At 41.7% G+C, this 26,183-nt stretch overlaps 1 protein-coding gene across 8 annotated transcripts in view; it reads left to right on the top strand.

Annotated features, from left to right (window-relative positions):
* cdk17 (cyclin dependent kinase 17) overlaps positions 1 to 26,183 on the top strand; it is a 235,815-nt gene that overhangs the window by 126,172 nt on the left and 83,460 nt on the right. For all 8 annotated transcript variants that reach the window (XM_070897702.1, XM_070897695.1, XM_070897696.1 and 5 more), the window contains one exon: positions 10,546 to 10,679. In XM_070897702.1, coding sequence (XP_070753803.1) covers positions 10,546 to 10,679 — 134 coding nt within the window. The remainder of the gene's footprint in view (positions 1 to 10,545; positions 10,680 to 26,183) is intronic.

The raw sequence follows: 26,183 nt of genomic DNA, 5'->3' as shown, positions 1-26,183 counted from the left end.
AAACATGCTGCTCGAGAACCACGTATGTCAACCTGAGGCGGGAGTTCAGCGGCCATTGCTCCAGCTGATTCATTGACAGCATGAAATGTACTATAAAAGCACCCACCTGACACATGATCACTTTCCTTAGCAGAAGCTGTTTCTCACTGCATTCCCAGCATAGATTCTGCAGGCAGCAGTCTTTCCAACAAAGTCTCCATCCATTGTCACCTCATTGGAAGAACCTCTCACCATTGACATTGCTTCTGTCATCTCTACTTCATCTGCCATCGATTCCATCAGAATGGATGCCATTTATCATGTCTCACCTTGGTCCTCAGAATCTGATCACGTTGAGTCCCAGGCACACCAGCAGCAGCAACACCATTACCAACCTCCAATCACCTGATGCTGCAAAGGACAGAGGACACCAGCACCTGAGCATATTGGGATGGCCTCATCATGGGCAGATTTACTTCACTTGATGCTGTACACCCATATGGCTGTCATATGATGCGCCAGGTTGGCACCACCCCACAGCAAAACCATAAAACATCCCTGCAATGACCAAGCCATTCCTTTCACACTCACCACTATTGCTGGAGATACTGTTATGTGTCACCAGTCACTAACTCACTAAGCCACTTCCAAAGGTGCACACAAATATGAAAATAAAGATTGTTATGTTTGACAACACATTAACGGAAACTTTACATAAACATTGGATAAAACACTCAAGTGGCCTCCTTGTGTGTTAGTTATGATTGCATGAGTATGAGGGGTGGCTAGTGAGATGTAGATGTGATAATGTAGATAGATAGAGAGAATTGGGTGGACGTGCAAGGTAAGTTGGTGTAAGGATGTAGAGAAGGCAGAGTGATGGGAAGTGATGAGAGGCACAGCAGGATGAAGGATAGTGTGGCTTTGTACTCTCATTTCGAGATCTAATGAGATCATTGAAACGTTTAAGGCACTCCACCCAGCTCCTGACCACATCCCTGCTGCTGACCTCTGCAATCTCCAACCAGGCTGTTTTGGTGTCCTGGGGAGGTCTCTTCCGCTCATCGGAAGGGAAGAGGACCTCCATAAGCATATGGATGGAGCCATGGGAGAACCAGTGTGCAGCCCTGCCCCTCTGTGCGGTCATTGTCAGTATTTGCAGCATTCCAATGCTGTAGTGCACTGACAGCACTATATTAAAATGACATTCAAATCCAATGTGGCCCCTTTAAAGATCCCGGCTGAAAACGCGCCATCGATGACTTCACCAGAGCCACATCATTTAATTGGACTGGGTAATGTGCAATCTGCCCTATTAAGAGAGTCATTTTCAGCAGTGGGATGGAGCCAGTAGCGGGGTCACAACCCACCATGGCTACCACCCGTACTGGTCCAGCCCAGGTAGGCAGCCGGCCATTTTCTGAAGCATTGACTGAGAAATAGCATTTTGTCAGTAACGCAGCTGTTTTTTGTGTTTTTTATTAAAATAACTTCCTCATCTTTTTATTTGTCTCCTCTTTTGGGCTACTTACCAACAGTGCTGCTCTGTGAGCAACTGCCAGCAGGCATTAATAACGTGGGGAAAGATGAAAAAATGCAGAGTAGTCAGTGTCTTTATTTTCTGTCTCCATCTTCACGGTATCCAACCAAAGAAAAATTTCACTCTTGTGTTCAGTCAAGGTCATTGGTTGTGAGATATTCCTGTCACAACATTGTAAAAGTAGTCTAGTTAATAGGCAATGAAAATTACAGAGCTATGTGAACATTTTGGATATAAAAGCTTTGATTTCTCCACAGTTTGTGTTTTGAATTTAAAATTTGCATGTTTTGCCAAGTGTAATACTTGACACAGTCTAGCTACCCTCACCACCAAAAAATAAACTTGTATAATGGGATAAAGGCCTTTCTTTACACTCTGTAGCATTTCATCTAGAAACTGTCCCTGGATTGACTAAGGCCCCTCATCACTGATTCCCCAACAACAAGTTGCATTTATATAGCAGTTTTAACATAGTAAAATGTCCGAAAGGGCTTCACAGAGATGCAATTAAAAAATGGACACTGCGCCAACAGCTTAGGTCAATGGGATGGATTTCACAAAGGGTCTAAAAGAGATGAGGCAGAGGGCTAAGAGAAGCATTTACAAAGTGTAGGTGACATTAGGGGACCAGTCCCCAATGTAGGTAAGCAAAAACGGGTAATAAATGAATGGGGCTTGGTGCTTGATAGGCTACGGGCAGCAGAATTTTGGATGAGCTGAAGTTTATAGAGCATGGCAGATGGGGGTGATAGCTAGGAGAGCATTGGAGTAGTTGGTGATAAAGATTTGGATGAGGATTTCAGCAGCAAATGGGCTGAGATTCACAATGCTATGAAGGTGGAAGTATGCAATCCTTGTAATAGAGAGGATGTGGGAACTTGTAAATCTATGCGTGGCTTTAATCTTTCTATAATGGAGCAACTTAAACTGCACGCAGTACTCATAACTTTGGCCTCACTAATAACAAATTGTACAAATTTATCATTACTACTTTACTCTTGAACTCAGTAATCCTATTAATAAAGCCTCACCTGGTGACCTTTTTATGGCTTTTTCTATCTGCACTTGCAATTTCAAGGAACTGCATTTCAACTCTGTTCATCCACGTCCTTCAATGTCTTTCCATGAGTGTATATTCCCATTCATTGTTTTCCTTCCAAAAAAATTACTTCTTACATATCCACATTAAATTGCTTCTTCTACATGTCTACCCATTCTTGTACAATAAACCTGAACTTTTCTTTCACCTTAGTGAATGCCTTCTGAAAATCCATAGACACTACATATACTGCATTCTCTTTATCTCATTGATCACTTCAAAACACACATGAATTTGTCAAACATGATTTGCCTTTAACAAATCCATGCTGGTTGTCCTTGATTAACCTATGCATTTTTAACTGCTCTTAAATTCTATCTCAAATTATGGATTCTTAGAATTTGCCCAGAACTGACATCAGACTAACTGGACTGTAGTGACTCAGTTTATGCTTCTTTAACTGAGGTGTTATATATGCGACACTCCAGTCTAACAGCACAATTTGCGTATTTACAGATGGCTGAAAAATTGTGGCCAGAGTCTCTGCTATCTCCTCTTTGACTTATTTCAACAGCTTAGGATGTCTGCAATCGGGGACCTGCGACATATCCACTCTGAATTCTACTAACTTTTTCAGAACAGATTCCTTTTCTACAGTTATCTTTAACAGTTATTTCATACCCTTCTCTAGTACACCTATGTTCTCACTTCCACTATCAATTGTAAAAAGGAATGCAAAGTATTTATTTAATAGCGCTGCCATTAAATTCGTTCATCATTGAGTGGTCCTACCCTCTCTTAATATGTAAATATGTTCGTTTCATAGAATAACTTCCCCACCACCGATGTTAGGCCGACTGGCCTATAGTTTCCTGGCTTATCCCTCTCTTTCTTGAATAGTGGTATAACATTCGATATCCTCCAGTCCTCCGGAAAGATTGTGACCAATGCCTCTGCTAGTTCTACCTTTTGCTTTTTTCAGCAACCTAGGATGCATTCCATCTGGACCAGGTGATTTACCAACTTTCAGTAATGCTAATTATTTTAGTACATCTTTTCTATCTATTATTATCCTGTCCATAATTTCCCCTTCTTTCAGTGTAACCTTCACATTTCTTTATTTGTGAAGACAGTTGCAAAGTACTCATTTAATGCTTTAGCCATATCCTCTGCCTCTAAATGAAGAGTTCCTTTTGGGTCCTTAAAAGACTTTATAGGTTTATAAAATGTTTTGGGATTCAATTTAATGTTACCTCCTAATCTTTTCTTGTAAACTTTCTTTGCCTCCTGTATTAACTTTTTCAGTTCCCTCCTGTACTTTCCATAATCTTCCTGGTTATTAACTGACTCCTGCTCCTGACATTTGTCTGCTTTATTTTAACTTTTATTTCCTTAGCTTTGGATGCTCTACCTTTTCCCTTCAAATGAATATGCCTAGTTTGTACCTGAACTATCTCTTCCCTCAGTGCCTTCCATTGCTCTGTTACTGCTTTACCCTGCACTTGCCTTTTCCAATGTTAGGTCCCTTCTGAAATCGCTGAAATTAGCTCTTCGCCATTTTTACCTTTTGATATTTTCTGGTCTCTTTCCATAATTACTCTAAACTGTTGTAGTCACTGGCAGCTGGATGAGCTCCTACTGTAACACACTCCACTTGCCTTACTTCATTTCCCTGAACCAGAGCCAACACTGCTTCCTTCTTTGTTCGACTGGAGACATTGATCAAGAAATTTCTCCTGTACACATCAGAAATTCCTCTGCTTCCCTACATTTAGCACAGTTTTTCCCAGTCTATATTGGGGTAATTAAAGTCTTCTAAAATCACAATTTTTGTTGCCACCGTTGAAATTTGCCAACAAATTTGCTCACCTATCTCTTGTTTCAATTATAGAGAGCCTTGGTGAGACCACACTTGGAGTACTGTGTACAGTTTTGGTCTCCTTACCTAAGGAAGGATGTACTTCCCTTAGAGGGATTCCAACAAATGTTCACCAGACTGATTCCTGGGATGGGGGCGGCGGGGGGGGATTGTCCAATGAGGAGACTAGGCCTATAATCCCTAGAATTTAGAAGAATGAGGTGATCTCATTGAATCATTTAAAATTCATAGCAGGCTTGACAGGGTAGATGCAGTGAGACTGTTTCCCCTGGCTGGAGAGTCTAGAACCAGGCATCACAGTCTTATGATAAGGGGCCAGCCATTTACGACTGAAATAAGGAGAAATTTCTTCACTCAAAGGGGTGTGAATCTTAGGAATTCTCTACCCCAGAGGGCTGAGGATGCTCAGTCGTTGAGTGTGTTCAAGACAGAGACCAATAGATTTTTGAATATTATGGGGACATTGTGGGAAGATGGATTTGAGGTTGAAGATCCACCATGATTTCATTGAACAATGGAGCTGGCACAAAGGGTCGAATGGCCTGCTTCTCCCATTGTGTTCTCCTTCTCACTGTTTGGAGCTCTATTTAAAAAAAAAATTACCCAGCAATGTAACAGCTCCCCCTCTGTTTCTTAACTCAAGCCAAATAGATTCAGTCCTAGAACTACCTAATGTATCCTTTCAATTTAGAACTGTAACATCATCCTTAATGATGATGATCTTATAGAAACATTTAAAATAATGAAAGGGATAGACAAGATAGAGGCAGAGAGGTTGTTTCCACTGGTCGGGGAGACTAGAACTAGAAGGCACAGCCTCAAAATACGGGGGAGCCAATTTAAAACCGAGTTGAGAAGGAATTTCTTCTCCCAGAGGGTTGTGAATCTGTGGAATTCTCTGCCCAAGGAAGCAGTTGAGGCTAGCTCATTGAATGTATTCAAGTCACAGATAGATAGATTTTTAACCAATAAGGGAATTAAGGGTTATGGGGAGCGGGCGGGTAAGTGGAGCTGAGTCCACGGCCAGATCAGCCATGATCTTGTTGAATGGCGGAGCAGGCTCGAGGGGCTAGATGGCCTACTCCTGTTCCTAATTCTTATGTTCTTATTATGTTCTTAATCAATACTGCTCTCATTCCTGAAAACTTGATAACCAGCAATATTAGGAACTCATTCCCGACCTTGATTGAGCCATGTCTCTGTTAATGCAACCACGTCATAATCTCGTGGCCAGATATACCTGCAGCTCACCGACCTTATTAGTTACATTACATAACATACATACAATTTAATACCCCCTTGATCACTTTTGTTATTTTCCTCAATCTGGTCCTGCAATTTTAGGGATATTTCTCATTTTACTGCTGTTTTTTTTCTCCATCCTCTGATCTCATTGCTACTCCTGTCTTCTATTTTCTGGTTCCCCTCTCCCTGCCAAATTAGTTTAAATCCTCCCTCACAGCAAGAACATTGGTCCTGGCTCAGTTCAGCTGCAGTCCATCCATCTCGTACAGGTGCTCCAAGAATTTGAAACCCTGCCTCCTGCACCACTTCTCCAGCCGCGCATTTTCCTGTTTCTATACTCACTATGCACTGGGAGTATTCATGAGATTACTACCTTTTTTGAGGTCCTGTTTTATAATCTTTTTCCTAGCTCCTGAAACTCTGCCTGAAGGATCTCAACATGTTTTCTACCTTTTCATACTTTTTTATTTCCTTAAAAAAGCACGATTATTTCTCCTCCTATTGTCAGCAAGGAACAAGGTGGTGGTTACAGCTTTTAGAAAGGTAAACCAGAAGAATATTGCCGCCTTCATGGGGTTGGCTTTGCCATAAAAAATGAGCTAGTTGGCCGTCTCAGAGACTCCCCTTGCGGGATAAACGAACACCTCATGACTCTTCGGATCACCCTAGCCCAGAACCAGTGCGCTACGGTCTTCAGCGCGTATACCCCAATGCTGGGAGCTACAGATGAGACCAAAGAGGAGTTCTATTCCAGCCTCGTACAATACCTATCCCAAATACCAACGAACGACAAGCTGATCCTCCTGGGTGACTTTAACGCCAGAGTTGGAAAGGACACAGACCTCTTTGGAGGTGTGATTGGCAGAGAGGGGGTAGGGAAAAACAACCCCCAACGGTACCCTCCTCCTGACATGGCCATGTCCTAACCAACACTTTGTTCCTTCAGAAAAACAAGTATAAGGCTTCATGGCTCCAAGCATTGGCATCTGCTAGATTACGTCATCGTCCGAGCGAGAGACTGCAAGGACGGTGCATCACCCGCACCACGACAGGAGCTGACAACTGCTGGACGACCACCACCTAATCCACTCTGTCATAACCAATGTAGCCCCAAAACAGCGACGGCAACAGAAACAATGCTGCAGGAAAATCATCACTGGAATACTCCAAAATCCAGCTAGGAAAGCCCTATTCAGCCAGCGCCTCGCTACAAACCTGGCAACTCCCAGAGATGCAGAATGTCCACAACGCCTGGTCTGCCCTCAAGACCTCCATAATTAATACCTGCGAAAAGACACTCGGTCACTCGACCAGGAAACACCAAGACTGGTTCGACGAGAACGACCGAGATCCAGGAGCTAATAAGCTGCAAGCGCAAGGCTTTCTTGGACTGGAAACAGCAACACAACTCGAGAGCAAGAAAGCAACTCTACAGACATCTGAAGGCCAAGGTCCAACAAAAAACTCGCGACAGAGCAGATGGTGGATGGAGAAAGCGCAGGAGATCCAGCAACTAGCCGACAACCATGGCATTCTTCAGTGCAATCAAGACCAGCTATGGCCCAAGCACCCAAGGCCCTTACCCACTGCTGGCCAAGAACGAAGAGGTGCTCAGGAAGTATAGAGAGGCAATCAGTGCTCACTGGAAGGAGCTCTTGGAAGATTTCCTCAACCGAGACTCTGTCTTCGACATGAGTGTCATCGACTCCATCCCGCAGCATGCCTCCCGCCACCATCTCAGCACGAGGTAGAAAAGGCCATGCGTCAACTGAAAAACAAGAAAGCCTCAGGAGCAGATGGAATCCCCGCTGAAGCACTCAGACATGGCGGAGAAGCACTTTTGGTGCGAATACACAATCTCAGTTATCTCATCTGGAAGGAGGAGAGCATACCAGGTGATTTGAGACATGGTAATTGTGATCACCTTCAAGAAAGGCAGCAAGTCCGATTGCGGTAACTACAGAGGAATTTCCCTACTGTCTGCCACAGGGAATGTCATCGCAAGAATCCTCCTCAATCGCCTTCTCCCTGTGGCTGAAGAACTCTTCCCAGAGTCGACATGCAGATTCTGCCACTAAGGGGCACAATGGACATGATTTTCACTGCGCAGCAAATCCAAGAGAAATGCAGGGAATAGCACCAACCCGTGTACATGGCCTTTGATCTCACACAAGCCTTCAACACTGAACCGTGAGGGATTATGGAGCGCCCTCAAATTCGGCTGTCCCCAAAAGTTTGTCACCATCCTTCACCTGCTTCACAGTGACATGCAAGCTGTGATCCTGACCAACGGATCCACCACAGACCCAATTCACGTTCGGACCGGGGTCAAGCAAGGCTGTGTCATTGCACCAATGCTCTTCTCGATCTTCCTTGCTGCAATGCTCCATCTCACCCTCAGTATGCTCCCCATTGGAGTAGAGCTAATCTACAGAACAAACGGGAAGCTGTTCAACCTCTGCCGCACCCAAACCAGATCAAAGGTTGTCCCATCCTCTGTCATTGAATTACATTATGCAGACGACGCCTGCGTTTGCGCACTCGGAGGCTGAACTCCAGGCCATCTTCAGCGAAGCATATGAGAGTATGGACCTTGCAGTAAACATCCGTAAGACAAAGGTCCTCTACCAACCTGCCCCCGCCACGCAGCACTGCTCCCCGATTATTAAAATCCATGACAACGTGGACCATTTTCCAATCTTTGGGAGCCCACTGTCAACAAAGTCCAACACTGCCTCCAGCGTGCCAGTGCAGCTTTTGGTCGCCTGAGGAAACGAGTGTTTGAAGACCAGGACCTCAAACCTGGCACCAAGCTCATGGTCTACAGAGCAGTAGTGATACCCGACCTCCGATATGCCTCAGAAACACGGACAAATGGACAGCAGGCACCTCAAAGCACTGGAGAAGTACCAACAGCGCCGCCTTCGCAAGGTCCTGCAAATCCATCGGCAGGATAGGCGCACCAACGACAGCATTCTCGCTCAGGCCAACATCCCCAGCATCGAAGCACTGACCACCCTCGATCAACTCTGTTGGATGGGCCACGTCATCCGCATGCCTGATACAAGACTCCCAAAATGAGCACTCTACTCAGAGCTCCGACGCAGCAAGCGAGCCCCAGGTGGGCAGAGGAACTGCTTCAAGGACACCCTCAAAGCCTCCTTGATAAAGTGCAACATCCCCACCGACACCTGGGAATCCCTGGCCCAAGCCTGCACAGTGGAGGAAAAGCATCCAGGAAGGCGCCAACCACCTTGAGTCTCTACGCCGAGAACAAGCTGAAGCCAAGCACAAACAGCGGAATGAGCGCAAGGCAATCCAAGCACCCCACCCACTTGTTCCTTCATCCACCGTCTGCCCCATCTGTGACAGAGACTAGGTCCCGCATAGGACTCATCAGCCACATGAGAACTCATTTTGAGTGAAAGCAAGTTATCCTCGACTGCCTAAAAGTTTGTCTGCAAGCATTTTTCATATTCCCTTTTAACCTTGTAATCTCTCTTTTTATGCCCTGACACTTTTTGAATTGCTCATAATCATTTTTAGACTTTAAATTTCAGTTTATTTTTGATTTATCCATAGAACTCTGATCTTTATACCCACTTTTCACTTTATGGGAGCGTATTTATTTGTGCTCTGTCTATCTAGTATTTGAGACTTCCTGCTGCTGATCCGTTAACCTATTTGCTTACTTTTCTGCCCATTTAATTTGGACAGTGTCCTTTCTTCTCTGACTGTTTTCTTTATAAAGTCCAGCACTCTCTATCTTGACTATTCATTATTCTTTTTTTATTTTTGCCTTGAATCTAACAATGTTGTGATTGCTATTTCCCAAATGTTCTCATACTTACTTTTATTTGCCCACTTCATTTCCCAGAACTAAAACGATCAATGCTTTCCTTGTTAGATTAAAAACATACTAATCTAGGAAGCAGTCCTTCTATTTTATTGAAAGTAGTTGGTGAGGTAATTGTATGCACGCATACAGAGCTAGCGTGTGTATCGTTTTCAGAATTAAGTAGTCTTGGTTATTAAGGAGTTGTTTAAGGAGGTGTTGGACAAGAGAAACAAAACATTATTTGAAATGCAAAAAAACTTGCTCCTTTATTCAGTAGCATTGATTTTTTTTTTATACTGAATTAGAACAGACATCCAAAAAATGCGCTCTGTGTAGCGTGAAATTGTAGAGAATCAGAAATTTACAGCACGGAAACTCCCATTGAAAAGTAAATGGTTAGCAATGCTGAATTATTTATTTATCTGTTGTAAATTAATTAGCATAACAAAATTGATTGTATCAACCATTAACTGAAAATATATTCTCTAAAAAAAATTGTGAAACAACTTTAAAGATAAGTTAATTCCGAGCAGGATTTTACATTAGTGTCCAACAAATAACTTGAATAAAGAAGGAAATGTGTTCTGTTCAGAGTGAAGCAAATTAAACATGTTAAACAAGCATCAGTTTTTTTTTTATGTTGAGAACACACTACTGAAGCCATTTATGCAATTTAAAAATTTGAATGCATTTGACATGTAAAATGTTTTAGTCAAGAGGGTATTCCATACACTGAAAATAATGGTTGTACCTGTAGAACATTTATAAGGTATTGGAAGGTACAAACAAGTCAAATATTAATTGAAAATGAGCTTACATTTAAGCATTATATGTTGGTTGTAATGAAGCATAAATAACATAGCAAAGGGCACTGTGCCAGAATGTGGCTGCATTTTATCATCCCTCTTGCTGTGTATATTTTTAGAATAACCTCTATTATATAAAAACATAGAAACATGCTCTTTTTGTCTCAGTTCCAGGTTTCAAGAAACTAGCTGATTTCACTTTCTGCCCTTCCTGTTCAGATATAGTACATGAGAATTTGAAAATAGGTTCAGATGGTGAGAGTGACCAAGCTTCTGGAACGTCATCTGATGAGGTGCAGTCACCCACACGTGTTCGTATGAGGAATCACTTACACAGGAGAATCTCAATGGAGGTAGGATTTTATATAACAATTCAGGAGATACAAAATGGATTAAAATTTCAATTCAGTAGCATGATCAGATTATGTGGTGGAGTTTCCTTTGCTCAGCTCGACACGAGGAAAAAACAGTTGTAAATGGTTCTAAATAGAATAGGCCTTTAATGTGCACTGATATAAGTAGAAAATCTAAATAATTATAAGCCTTGTAGCTAGTGCACATCAGTAGCATCTTGCCTTTCAAATATGTCCTATCTATGCTGCACCTCAGTGTCATATGACTGACTGAGGCATAAGAAATAGGAGCAGGAGTAGACCATTAGGCCCCTCGAGCCTGCTCCGCCATTCAATAAGATCATAGCTGATCTGATCTTGGTCTCAACTCCACTTTCCTGCATGCATAACGCTCGACTCCCTTATCATTCAAAAATCTGTCTATCTCCATCGTAAATATATTCAATGACCCAGCCTTCACAGCTTTCTGGGGCAGAGAATTTCGCAGATTCACCACCCTCTGGGAGAAGAAATTACACCTCATCTCCGTCTTAAATGGGCGACCCCTTATTCTGAAACTATGTCCCCTAGTTCTAGATTCCCCCATGAGGGGAAACGTCCTCTCTGCATCTACCTTGTCAAGCCCCCTCATAATCTTATACGTTTCATAAGATCACCTCTCATTCTTCTAAACTCCAATCAGTATAGGCCCAACTTGCTCAACCTATCTTCATATGACAACCCCTTCATCTCAGGAATCAGCTTAATGAACCTTCTCTGAACTATCTCCAATGCAAGTATATCCCTCCTTAAATAAGGAGACCAAAACTGTACGCAGTACTCCAGGTGTGGTCTTACCAATACCCTGTACAGTTGTAGCAGAAAGTCCCTACTTTTATACTCCACCCCCCTTGCAATAAAGGCCAACATTTTATTTGCCTTCCTAATTACTTGCTAACTTTTTGTGTTTCATGTTCAAGGATCCCCAGAACCCTCTGTGCCGCAGTATTTTGTAATCTCTCTCCATTTAAATCATTTGCTTTTTTATTTTTCCTACCAAAGTGGATAACCTCACATTTATGCATTTTATACTCCATCTGCCAAATTTTGTCCACACACTTAGCCGATCAGTGGGCTCAAAATTGCCCAGGAGTTGCTCCGTTTTTCTTTGGCGCAACTTGATTTTTCTGGAGTATCTTAAAAATCCCCATTTTGCACATTCAGTTTGCGCCAGTGTAAGTGAGTTAGTTAGGATTTTTAAAGTTTTTTTTCAAAAGGGGGCATTACCAGCCACCTACGCCCGTTTTGGCCATTTAGGCCACTTTGGACAGCTAATAGTTATTCCAAACTAACTTAGGCCAGCGTATGTGGCCACTTGTGGCTGCACAGAAAATCCTTGGAGAGTTAAGAAATCAGGGCAGGTAGGTACTAATGACGTGACTAAAGAATGTGAATAGGATCAAATAGCTATACAGGACATCATATGACAAACTTCGCAAGGTTAATTTACTATACAACAGAAGCATTCATGGAAGCTTAAACTACAACAATAAAAGAAGTAAAGAGACAAAACATATTTACATAATTTTTTTCAAAATATCCAAATTAAAAAATAGAAGTATCCCCTACTCGTAATTCTTATGTTCTTATGTAGGAAAGTATTTTCATTAGCAGGGGTAAGAAAGTCTTGAGTCAGCTCATTAAAATTACTGGCTACACAGTTATCAATCCCTCACTCCTCCTCCTCCTCCTCTTCCCCTCTTTCTTCCCCCCCCCCCCCCCACCCCCGATCAAAACTCTCTCCGCACCAATCGGTTTGTTGTAGCCTTAGCCCGGGAAGAGATGCATGCGCATTAGCTCTTGCCGATGATGATGATGCGGCAGGCCACTCGGCCCGGGATGGGGCGGGACACATCGGGTCCCACGCTGCTGGCACTTTTTTCGCGCAGGGCCCTAGCTCCGCCCCCCAATCGACTGGCCAAGCCCCGGGAGAGGCAACACAGCAGCCAGAATCAGGGGAGATTTTTTAGGTGCCATTTTCAGCCCACAAAGTCGGTGCATCTCTGGGTGAGTGCGCCGAAAAAAGAGATGGGCCCAAATTTGAGCCCGATATCCCTTTGCAGATTCTTTGTGTCCTCCTCACAACTTGCTTTCCCACCCATCTTTGTATCATCAGCAAATTTGGTTAATATTACACTTTGTCCCCTCATCCAAGTCATAATATCGATTGTAAATAGTTGAAGCCCAAGCACTGATCCCTGTGGCACCCCACCAGTACAGTTTGCCAACCTGAAAATGACCCATTTATCCTGCCTCTCTGACAGGCAAAATATCATAATTTACTCAAATAACCACTATGTTGAGCTGCCAATTAAATATCTGACTGGAAATTATGACCAAATTTACAAATTACCAAAAAGAAAATGAACAAGTAGAACATGGAGCAAACATATCCCCCTCCTTTTAAAGCTACCATTTACAAATCATCAACTAACACAAAACTGGCCAATAAAATCTCTCTTTTTGTGGCACAGCTTTTGGCCATTATTTGATTTAATGATTTAAAATCCATTTAAAAAAAAAAACACTCTTTTGAAAGAAACGGCACCTAAATCTACCCAAAGGATTGCTGGGCTAATGTTAGAAATTCCTTCAAAAATTTCCTCCCACATAGGGCCTTGGGACTTGAGTTAGAAATCTCATTTAGGCCTTGGGATTTTTCATGTTGCTCATGTGAAGCAACAGTACGACAGTAACAACCATGTAGAAAATTCATACAAGAATAGGCAGAGATTAAAGAATAAATATCCAAATTAAAAGATATCTCCGTTTACCAGCATTTTATGCAGTTTAAGTCGTCAAATAAAAATGGAGATATTGGTGTTTGAGAAGAGTTGCTTTGTATGCCTGAGGAGGACTGATGTTTGCCAGCAGGAAAAGTTGGAGTCACTTTGCATCATGCTCTCAGTGTCAGTCAGCCAGAACACAGCAAATGACTACTTGTTCAGATGCAGATCATCAGAATTTTGACGGCGGGGAATCCCTCCCCCTATTCCCTCGCCTCTCTTCCCTCTTCTCCCCTACCTCTCCAAGTCAATAAGAAATTCACCACTGGAGATGGAGCAAATAAAAAAAAAAATTTTTTTTAAATAGCTCGCAACAAATAGTTTTGGAGAGGGAGGAACAAAAGTCAATTGCATCTGTAACAGATGTTGTAAAGTGATAATGAGGAACTTGGGAATTGTTAGGTGAAAAATGACCATGGTTCATCTATAACTCTCATAGATGGCACTTGTCAGATACCACGGGGTCATCCGGATACCTTCATTTATCTGTAATGGAAATTGCCTCTGGTTTGTGGATTGACTACAAGAATGTATTTCAAAAGATTTTATGGGTATAAGAATTCAACATTTTTTGTATTCCATCCTGGAATGTGGGCGTCGTCGACTAGGCCCACATTTATTGCCCATCCTAATTGCCCTTGAGAAGATGGTGGTGAGCCGCCGCCGCCTTGAATTTCTGCAGTCCATGTGGTGAAGGTACTCCCACTGTGCTGTTAGGGAGGGAGTTCCAGGTTTTTGACCCAGCGACGATGAAGGAACGGTGATATATTTCCAAGTCAGGATGCTGTGTGACTTGGAGGTGAACTTAAGAGGTTGATTGTATTCTCATGCGCTTGCTACCCTTGTCCTTCGAGGAGGTAGAGGTCGTTGGTTTGGGAGGTTCTGTAGAGCTTTCCAGACCATCACACCAGTTGGCATTTACAAAATCTCAACAAAAGTATGTCAGGCTGTCCTTTACTAGACAAGCAACAAAAGGACGAAATTCTATGCAGTTTGGGTCCTACTTAATGACAATACTCTATTCTGTCCTCACTAGACAACTGTATAGACAAAAATCCAGTAAGTATTAGCATGCATTGGACTAAGGAATTCTACATTTAGCTCTTGCAGATACACTCTATGGAACTGAAATTTGTGATGTATTGCCTGCATTAAGACAATCTAGTGTCTTCATCGTTGAGTTAAAATGTCTGCGCCAACTGAGTTCTGATTCAAGGTCACCGACCTGAAACATTAACTGTTTCTCTCTTCACAGATGCTGCCTGACCCGCATTCTGTTTGAGTCTGCACTAACATCTGGCAAAGATTTAGATACTGTGCAAAATGCAGCTCATTATCACCGTATAAAATGTTTGGCATTTAAACATGATTCTGCCATTTTCCAAGGTTGTCTCTGGTTCGCAAAATGTATCTGTAAAGAAAGGCTGCACATCATTAACCACATTATTCAGAAAGATAAACACAGTAAGCCTCAGAAATGCAGCCATGCCAGTCAGGTGTTGCCGCACATATAGGGATTGTCTGATGCTAAAGCCCTCAGCCAATTATGGGAACTTGCCTGCATAATACCCTCGGTGCTAATACATGAATGAAGAGGTTTGTCAAAATATTATAAATTACTTGCATGAGGTAAAAATATTGGACGCATTGGTGATACTGAAAAAGATACAGGCCTCACCAATATAATATTTATAGTACTATTTGTTTACTTCAGCAAAACTTAGTTAAGATGCAAATAACTTTATCATTTTCATTTTTTTTCCTATATGTGATTCAGTTATTAATTTTTCTGCCTGGTTGTTACTCTGGAAACTGTAGTTCTACAGGAGCAGGGCGAAAACTACAACACGGATAATGCATCTCTCTTGCACACACAATTTGTCCACAAGTGCTATAAATTCAACACCGATAAATGTGAGGTATTACCTTTTGGTAGGAAGAATAGGGAAGTCACTTATTACTTGGAGGGTACGAGACTAGGTGAGATAGAGGAGCAAAGAGATCTCTGAGTACAAATATACAATTCACAAAGTTGCGACACAGGTTAACAAGGCCATAAAAAAGCAAGCCAGGCATTAGGATTTATTTCTGGAGGGATAGAATTGAAAAGTAGTGAAGTTATGCTCAACTTGTACACTGCGTATAATTCTGGTTACCATATTATAAAAAGGCTACCGAGGCACTGGAGAGGGTGCCGAGAATATTTGCAAGGATGATACCAGAAATGCGAGGGTATACCTATCAGGAAAGCATGAACAAACTGTGACTTAGTTCTTCTGAGAAAATGAGGCTGAGGGGTGATCTATTTGAAGTCTTCAGAATTATGAAAGGTTTTGATAAGAGTAGATACGGAGAGTGTGTTTCCACTTGGGCAGACCATAACTAGATGCCATCAATATAAGGTAGTCACCAAGAAATCCAATAGGGAATTCAGAAGAAACTTCTTTACCCAGAGAGTGGTGAGAATGTAGAACTTGCTACCACAGGGAGTAGTTGAGGCCAATAGTATTGTTATGTTTTCGGTACGACCTCACAAAAACACAGGCTTTAAAATGGCTGATAATTTCCGGAATTATCAGCCAGGTGACTTGGTTCCCTTTTTAATTGTTGTAAACAGCAATGGTTGCAATGCCACAATAGTCCACTGGGTGGAGCTATATATATTACACTTCTCCCTCCTTAATGAAGAAGTAATTATAACAAACAATCATCATGCATAACTTGCATGGTAATACAGAACAAAAGATATGGATTTATTTAGCCATATTTACAAATCAAGTTTAACCACTTGTTTTCTGTTTCGAAGAGGATACCTTCACTCTTGAACAGAACCTTTCAAACATGGTATTGAACTTAGACTCATTCTAGGCTGATCCTGAGGAAAGTTTTCCTCTAAGGGATGCCCTTGATTTACTTTTGAACTCTTGACAACTTCAGACTGTTTGTCTGCCTGACTCAGACTTAAATTCTGACTTTCTCTTGGACTTGTTTCCAGTACATTTGATGTAGGATATGCTACTGGTACTTTACTTGTATCAAAACTATCTGATGAGTCAGAAATAATCGAATCATTCGAACTTCAACTCCTTCCGCATCTGTAGGGAAAATATGATCAATGTGAACAAACCTAACCTGTCTATGATCAAACATCTTGACCAAATATGTGTGAGGACCACATATCTTCACCACTCTTCCTGGTAACCACTTTAACCATTTATGATGATTCTTCTCTCTCCTTCTGGTTTAATTTCACACTTCTCTCTTTTACTCTACCTCTGTCATGATTCTCTTTCTGTCTTAATTGTGTCTCTTCTACGGACTGTGCCAAGTTTGGTTTTAACAACGAGAATCTGGTTCGTGGCTGTCGTTTGAGAAACAACTCTGCTGGTATTCGACCAGTAGTTGTATGAGGAATATTACAATACGTAATTAGAAAATTAGCCAATTTGTGGTCCAATGACAACTGTCGTTTCTTTGGATTTGGATCCAACATTTGTTTGATGAGGGCACGTTTTACAATTTGTACTGTGCGCTCTGCTGCGCCATTTGAAGCAGGGTGGTACGGTGGAACCTTGGTATGTTTCAGACCAATTTTGTTCGTGAACTGTGCAAATTCTTAACAAAATTGTGGTCCATTATCCGAAACAATTTATTCTGGGAGGCCAAATGAAGAAAATAATCTCTCAAAATGTCTAATGTTTTACTTGTTGTTTTCCGCATTTCAAACACATCGACCCACTTCAAATGGCTATCAATCACAATGAGCAATTGTTGTCTTTCTAGCTCAGCAAAATCAATATGTAACCTTTGCTACACCCTGGGAGGCCATTTCCATGGCTGTAATGGTACTGATGGTGGTTTCTTGCTTGCCAATTGACATGTCGTACACTGATGATGTACTCTCTATCTTTATCAAGACTTGGCCACCTTAAATAACTGCGTGCAAAACTCTTGGTCAAGCACATTCCCAGGTGCTGGTCATGGAGACCTCCTAATAATTTGGACCTAAATTTATTTGGTATACCACTCTTGCAGCCCACATGATACAATCTTTATCAACTGATAATTCATTCCTACAAATGAAGAGTGGATGAATATCTTTGTTACCTGGTTTGGTCAGCCATTTGCGATGTAATCATGCACCTTTGACATAACTGGGGTCATGTTTGGTTGTTCTACTAATCACTTAAGCTGTGACTGGCAGTTCATCAATGTATGAAAAAAGAATACTTCTTCACTATCGAGTGTAACTTATGATGGGGAAGGCAATCTCGACATAGTATCAGCATTACTGTGATCAGCTGATCGTCTGTATTCAATGTCTATGTATATGCTGACAAAATCAAAGCCCACCTCTGCTTTCAGGCTGCAGCTAATGTTGGAACTGGGGACTTTGGATGGAGGATTGCTGTCATGGGGCTTATGGTCCGTAAAGATGATAACCTTCGACCATACAAGTATTTGTGGAACTTCTTGACTCCAAAAATGAATGCCAAAGCTTCCCTTTCAATCTGTGCACAATTACGCTCACTGGCACTGAGTGCGTGAAGCAAAAGCAATTGGTGTCTCCTCCCCACTATGTAACACGAGAGATCACTGCCCCAACTCCATACGGAGAGGCATCACATGCTAGCTTGATCTCCTTAGATACGTCATAGTGAACTAACACGGTGCTCTCTACCAGTTGGCTTTTAACACTACTTGAATGCTGTGTCGCATTCTTCTAACCACTTCCAATGGACCTGTTTTTTCAATAGTTAATTCAGTGGATGTATCACTGTAGCCAAATTTAGTAGGAACATTCGATAATAGTTCAAAAGACCCAAAAATGATCGAAGTTCAGTGACATTCTTGGGAGAGGGTGCATTTCTGATTGCATTCAGCTTTCCCTTGGTTGGATGTAAACCATCTTTGTTTACTCTGTACTCTACTGAGTTTTGAAATAACTCACACTTATGAGCGGTCACTCATACTCTGCTTCTCTAGCCGTTTGAGCACTTCATTCAATATGTTACTATGAATTTGCCTGTTTGGTGCTGAAATTAGTATGTAATCTAAATCGCATACTACCTCTTCAATACCTTGCAAAATCTGGTTCATCACCCCATGGAATATGGCAGGAGTGGAAGACACTCCAAATGGTAGCCTCTTAAATTGATATAGACCTAGATGAGTATTTATAGTCAAACATGACTTGGACTCCATCAGTTCAAGCTGTAAGTAGGCATTCATAAGATCCAACTTTGAGAAGATCTGACCACCTGTTCAGTGTTGTGAACAAATCTTTTACATTTGGCAATGTATTGTGGAGATTACCCTCTAGAAGCTAGTTTACAGTTACTTTATAATCACCACACAACCTTACCTTACCATCGGCCTTGGATACAACAACAATGGGTGTAGCCCAATTACATAGATCTATCTTCAAGATAATGTTCTCAGTCTCTAGTTTTTTGAGTTCTTGCTCAACTTTCTTCTTGCGTGCATATGGTATGGGACATGGCTTGCCGTAAACTGGTCTAGCGCCCTTCTGTACCTTGACACTCGTCTTGAAGCCTTGGATCGGACTGCCTGTTTTGCAGAACACCTTCGAATACTTCTTGATGACATCATCCTTTGATGCAAATCTCGTTTCAACAAGAAAAATCTCACTCTAACCCAGCTTCAGTGATCCCAACCAATTTCTTGTCTCCTACCACTATTAAGAGAGGCAAGCTCTAAAATTGATCCTTGTATTTCACCAGTACAGTGATACGACCTACCACAGAAATATTCTCTCCCGAGTAGCCTCGCAGCTCTATCTTGGATTTTTCCAATGAGAAATCACGCAATTTGTCGAGATATAGCGATTCTGCTACTACATTCACGGATGCACCAGTGTCGATTTCCATGGGTATCTTGGTTCCTGCAACATCTACATGAGTGATGATACTTTTCAAATCGCTGTTGGATATCCTCATGCTCCTGATGATGTGTAGCTCTAAAACCACCTCGTCCTGTTGTTTTTCTTCCATGGTGTGTAGTCTCTGGGGATTTCTACTTTTAACTTTGAAAGTTAGTTAGTCTTCAGCCGGCATGCCTTCGCAAGATGCCCAGTTTTCCTGCAGAAGAAAAACTGCCTTCACAAATGGATAACTTTGAGCAGTGTCTTGTCCCAGGCACCGATAGCATGACTTCAATCCTCTGTTACCATTGCCAGTTGCTGAGACCTTGGGGCCCAACTGCCTTTTACTTTTAACCTGCAGGCGATTCACCTTGGTTGTCTGACGACTGGAAATGGTACGAAATTCTCAGAAATATTGGTTGGCCATATCCATTGACATAGCTGTCTGACAAGCTAAATCAAAAATCAAGTTAGGATTTGTCAATAACTTTCTTCTGATCGCACCATTTTTCATCCCACAAATCGAGGTCACGCAATGCTTGGCCCTGAAAGTTTCCGATATTACAGTGAATAGATAGCTTTTTTAATGCTACAATGTACTCACTGATACTTTCGTCGGTTAACTGATCTCGTATTCCGAAACGATAACTTTCAGCAATTTCCAGGGGCTCAGGACTGTAGTGCTGTTCTGCTTAAGTGATTTGTGTTTTTGTCTTGACAGGCACAAGCATATTTTTCAGGGTTTCATACTCCTCGGGCCCTGCTTCAGTTAAGAAAATAGCCCATTTTCTTTCCAACACCACCCGGTTATGGTTATCATCGGGGACTTCGATGATAGTATTTGCAGTGAAAAACATTTCTAGCCACTCCACATACGCTCTGAAACTTTCACAGTCGCGTTGAAACTCCCCCAAGCGCCCTATTCCATAGGCGCGGCCATCTGGACTCTGGCAGTTCAGCCAAGTGTGCTTGTAATTTACCTTGGATTTTTAGCTGTTAATCAAAACCGAGAAGCTCTCAAAGTCTGTCAAATGGCTGAATCATCCACCAACAAAAATATCAGCTAGGTTATCCGATTATCCCATCCTCGTCGCCACTGTTATGTTTTCGGTACGACCTCACAAACACACAGGCTTTAAGATAGTTGATAACTTCAGGAACCAGTCAGTTAACTTGTTCCCTTTTTATTGTTGTAAATAGCAATGACTGCAATGACACAGTAGTCCACTATATGGAGCTTTATATATTACAAGTATTGATGAATTTAAGGGGAGGCTAGATAAGCACGTGAAGGAGAAGGGAATAGAGGGTTATGCTGACAGATGAGGAAAGACAGGAGGAGGCTCAAGTAGAGCATAAATGCTGGCATGATGCATCTCTGTCACACATACATACAATTTGTCCAGAGCAGCTAGAAATCCTTTTTCCCACAATTCCCCCGCACCCAAGGTCCAAGTGCAATTTTCAGATCAAGCAATAAGCCCTTGATTGAAGGGTAGGCCGATGTGGGGGAAACTTTTTCCATTCCTGAATTTAAAAAACTAATTTAATCACTTTTTTTACATTTCTTTTTCACAATTGTGATATTTTGAATTATGTTAGCTCCAGCTTTATACACTGAGCTGAGTACAGAAGTGAAAGGTGACTGAAAACTGAAGAAATTTATTTGAGCAGTTTTTATTAATCCATTCTGGGGTACTTTTAATATTTGTAGTGGGGAGGGGGTGGAAATTGATGTATTTACACAAATGTCCACTGGCTACTCATCCTCATTAATATGCTACTTTTAAAGTATTTGTTCATACTGAATCTAACACACATTTGATGATCTAAACTGCTATTTGAGTCGAGCATGATTTTTCTTTAGCCCCAGAATTTTGCTGGTAACAGTTTAGGAGGAAAGTCTTTGCTGCCCTCATGTGGTTAATATTAATTAAAAATGTTGGATTGTTGCATTATTTGTTTCTCTCCTTCCAAGAAAGCAATGATAATGAAGACAGGCCTGTTACAAGATCAGAAGATAGTCACAGATGACTGGCTATCTTAATTCATCCAGAGAAATCCTAAAATCACCCATTCTCTTTCCCCCCCCCCTTGTTTATAGTATCCAATGTTTTTTTTATGTTTCCAGGGTCCTTGCTCCCATTATTCTTTCTGGAAGTTTCATTTCACACACTGCTCACTTTTTCCTATGGAAACAAATTTCTTGGTATCTGTCTTGAAATTACTTGTTGGAATTTTGTGTTCCTTATTTCTGCTCTGGCACTTTAATTTGAAGCAATATTTGAGGTATTTTTTTTTCTATACTCTTAACAATGTGATCTATTTTTGTAAGATCCACCCACCCACCCCCTTTCTGACATCTGTTTTCCAGGCTGTAAAGCCTTTCTTTCCAGTCTTTCCTCTTTACTTAGCTCAGGTGAAGTCACTGTCTAAGGATAAGGGGTAAACCATTTAGGGCCGAGATGAGGAGAAACGTCTTAACTCAGAGAATTGTGAACCCGTGGAATTCTCTACCACAGAATGTTGTTGAGGCCAGTTCGTTAGATATATTCAAAAGGAAGTTAGATGTGGCCCTTACAGCTAAAGGGATTAAGGGGTATGGAGAGAAAGCAGGAATGGGGTACTAAAGTTGCATGATCAGCCATGATCATATTGAATGGTGGTGCAGGCTTGAAGGGCCGAATGGCCTACTCCTGCACCTATTTTCTATGTTCTCAGCCACGTGCGAACAGGAGTGGGCCATTCAGATCCTCAAGCCTGATCCAATGTTCTCTTAGATCCTGGCTGATCTATATCTCCACTCCATTCACCCATCTTTGCTCCATAGCACTTGATATCCTTACCTGACAAAAATCTATTACTCAATTTTGAAAATTTCAATTGACCCAGCATTCACATGCTTTTTGGGGAGGTGGATTCCAGAATTTCTCTCACCCTGTGTGTGGAAAAAGTGCTTCTTAATTTCACTCCTAACTGGTCTTGCTATAATTTTAAGATTAAACCCCTTGATCTGGATTAAGGGGAAATAATTTCTCTATCTACCCCATTGAATCCCTTTATCATTTTAAAGAGCTTGATTAGATCATTCCTTAACCTTCTAAAGTCAAGAGAATACAAACCAAGTTTCTAGAACCTGTCCTCATAATTTAACCATTCAAACCCTAGTAGCATAAGAACATAAGAAATAGGAGCAGGAGGAGGCCATTTGGCCCCTCGAGCCTGCTCTGCCATTCAATAGGATCTTCTACCTCAACTCCACATTCCTGCACTACCCCCATATCCCTTGATTCCCTTAATATCCAGAAATCTATCGATCTCTGTCTTGAATATACTCAACGACTGAGCATCCACTGCCCTCGGGGGTAGAGAATTCCAAAGATTCACCACCCTCTGAGTGAACACATTTCTCCGCATCCCAAACCTAAATGGTTGACCTCTTATTCTGTGATCCCTGGTTCTGGACTCCCCAGCCAGGGGAAACATCATCCCTGCATCTATCCTGTCAAGCCCTCTAAGAATTTTGTATGTTTCAATGAGATCACCCCTCATTCTTCTAAACTCTAGAGATTAGAGGTCTAAGCTATTAAATCTCTCAAAGGACAATCCCCTCATCCCAGGAATCAATCTAGTGAATCTTCATTGCACTCCCTCTATGGCAAGTATATCCTTCCTTAGATAAGGAGACCAAAACTGTACACAATACTCCAGGTGCGGTCTCACCAGGACCTTATATAATTGCAGTAAGACATCTTTACTCGTGCTCAGATCCTCTTGTAATAAAGGGTCACCATATGATTTGCTTTCTTAATTGCTTGCTGTACCTGCATGTTAACTTTCAGTAATTCGTATACAAGGACACCCAGGTACCTCTGAACACCAACATTTCCCAATCTCCCACCGTTTGAAAAGTATTGTTTTTCTATTTTTCCTACCAAAATGGATAACTTCACATTTCTCTACATTATATTCCATTTGCCATGTCCTTGTCCACTCACTTAGCCTGTCTATATCCCCTTGAAGTATCTCTTTGCATCCTCCTCACAATTTGTATTGTCACCTAGCTTTGTATCATCAGCAAATTTGGATACATTACGTTTGGTCCCCTCATCCAAATCATTTGATATAGATTGTGAATAGCTGAGGCCCAAGCACTGAGCCTTGCAGCATCCTACTTGTTACAGTCTGCAAACCTGAAAATGACCCATTTATTCCTGCTATCTGTTTTCTGTCCATTAACCAATCCTCAATCCATGCTAGTATATTACCCCCAATCCCATGAGTATCATGGTTCTTCTCGGTTTGAATGTCTTTGTTTTTTGCTGACCAGAACTGGATGTAATATTCAAGATACAATCTGGCCATTGTACTGTATAGTTTGATTCTTATCTCCTCTGACTTGTATTCTACTGTTTTGGCTCTGCAGTTTAACATCTTATTGGCTTTGATTCCTGCTCTGCATTTTTAAGTGTTGAGTCTACGAAGGCTCCGAATTCTCTCTCAACTTATCCTTAGCTATTTTATCACCATTCTTCGAGTATGTATGTGGTCTATTTTGCTGCCTTATCTGTCGCATTCTATACTTTTGTGCATTAAATTTAATCTGCCATTCATCTGCCCACTTGCATCTTTGTCAAACTTATTCTGTAATTTCTGAGCTACCTCTCTTAATTTTGCCTCCCCTCCTTGTTTGGTTTCATCTGCAGATTTGCCCACTTTGCATTGACTTTTTGAATCCAGATCATTTTATGTAAATTAGAAACCATAGTGTAGCTCAGTGCTGAGACCCATCAGTCATCAGTCAGCACTCACCTTGCCCCCATCTCCTTAGATTCTGGCATAACTCCTCTAACAACTCACTGCTGCCTACCTTCAGTCATGTTATTGAGTAAACAGTTTAATAGCTTCTAGGACTAAACTTTTGGGAGCCTTTTGGAAGTTGAGGTACACCATGTTATGAGGCTTAGTTCCTCAAAGAGGAGTTGGTAAAGCAGGATCTTTCCCTTCCATACCAGATTCATTAGTTTGTGGGCTGCAACCTGTATTATTGAATTGGAAAAAAGAGGGGAGCAGAAAGTCATTTTCTGAATTACCCTTTAAGTTCTTAATGTTTATAATTCAGATTTATACTGACATTGTGCTAATGTAAAGAAAATTTCACTCTCCAGCATTTAACAACATTAAAATGAAAATAAGCACACATGAAATTAAATTACAAGCAGCATGTTTGCAACCAATGAGAGCTTTTTTAATGATTAAAAAATCATGAGGTGTATAAAAAAAAATGTTTTGAGTTATTCTAACTTATATTCTACAACGCATTTATTTGCTATGTTTTCTGACAAGACAGAAACTTTGTAATGTTGATCAAACTTTTTAAAATTTAAAAAGGATGACCATCTGTTGGAATTAGTAATGGACCAAAGAAGTCTCCTGATCAGTATCAATGCAATATATGGTACCCTCCTTCTATTATTTTTCATAATTCATCATGATCTAACTGTCTTAATAGTAGAACCAGATATTTATTAAGAAAACTCAATTCTACATCATTAGTTTTTTGTTGAAGACATTTTTTTCTATCACAAATGCATGGTTTAAAAACATATTTTCTTCAGCTTCTACATGCAGGCAGGAAAGTGATAGCTAGTGTGATAAAAGTCCCCAAGGTTCCATATTTGATCCTTCCTTTACCTTGTTTACATGTTGCCTCTTGGGAACACTGTCAATAGGCATATGGTCAGTTTATATATGTATGTTGGCAGCACCTAGTTTCACCTTGTTGCCACTATCATCAAGTTCACCAGTATTCCAACATAAATCATGGATGAACCAGAACTTCCTCTAATTGGACATTGGGACGACCAAAGCCAGATTATTTGGTTCTGACTAAAACTCAGTACTCTTGACCTCAGATCCATCCCTCTCCCCAGCTGCTCATTGAGGTTGAGCTAGACAGTACACAACCTCAGTGTCATGTTCAAGCCTGAGCGGAGCTACAAATCATATAATCTATCCAGTCATCAAGATCCACGGCGCGGCTCTGGACAACGTGGACCATTTCCCATACCTTGGGAGCCTCTTACCAACAAGAGCAGACATTGACGACGAGATTCAACACTGCCTCCAGTGCGCCAGTGCAGCCTTCGGCCGCCTGAAGAAAAGAGTTTTTGAAGACCAGGCCCTCAAATCTGCTACCAAGCTCATGGTCTACAGGGCTGTAGTAATACCCGCCCTCCTGTATGGCTCAGAGACATGGACCATGTACAGGAGAAATACCACCAATGATGTCTCTGGAAGATCCTACAAATCCCCTGGGAGGACAGATGCACCAACATTAGCGTCCTTGACCAGGCCAACATCCCCAGCATTAAAGCACTGACCACACTTGATCAGCTCCGCTGGGCAGGCCACATTGTTCGCATGCCAGACACGAGACTCCCAAAGCAAGCACTCTACTCAGAACTCCTTCATAGCAAATGAGCCAAAGGTGGGCAGAGGAAATGTTTACAAGGACACCCTCAAAGCTTCCCTAATAAAGTGACACCTGGGAGTCCCTGGCCAAAGACCACCCTAAGTGGAGGAAGTGCATCCGGGAGGGTGCTGAGCACCTCGAGTCTCATCGCCGAGAGCATGCAGCAACCAAGCGCAGGCAGCGGAAAGAGCGTGCGGCAAACCTGTCCCACCCATCCCTTCCCTCAACGACTATCTGTCCCACCTGTGACCGGGACTGTGGCTCTTGTATTGGACTGTTCAGCCACCTAAGGACTTATTTTTTTTAAGAGTGGAAGCGAG

This window comes from Pristiophorus japonicus, chromosome 13 (assembly GCF_044704955.1).
Source record: "Pristiophorus japonicus isolate sPriJap1 chromosome 13, sPriJap1.hap1, whole genome shotgun sequence".
In the NCBI taxonomy this organism is placed as follows: Eukaryota; Metazoa; Chordata; class Chondrichthyes; family Pristiophoridae; genus Pristiophorus; species Pristiophorus japonicus.
The sequence above is the reverse complement of the archived record's forward strand: the minus strand, read 5'-3'. Positions and strand labels throughout refer to the sequence as shown.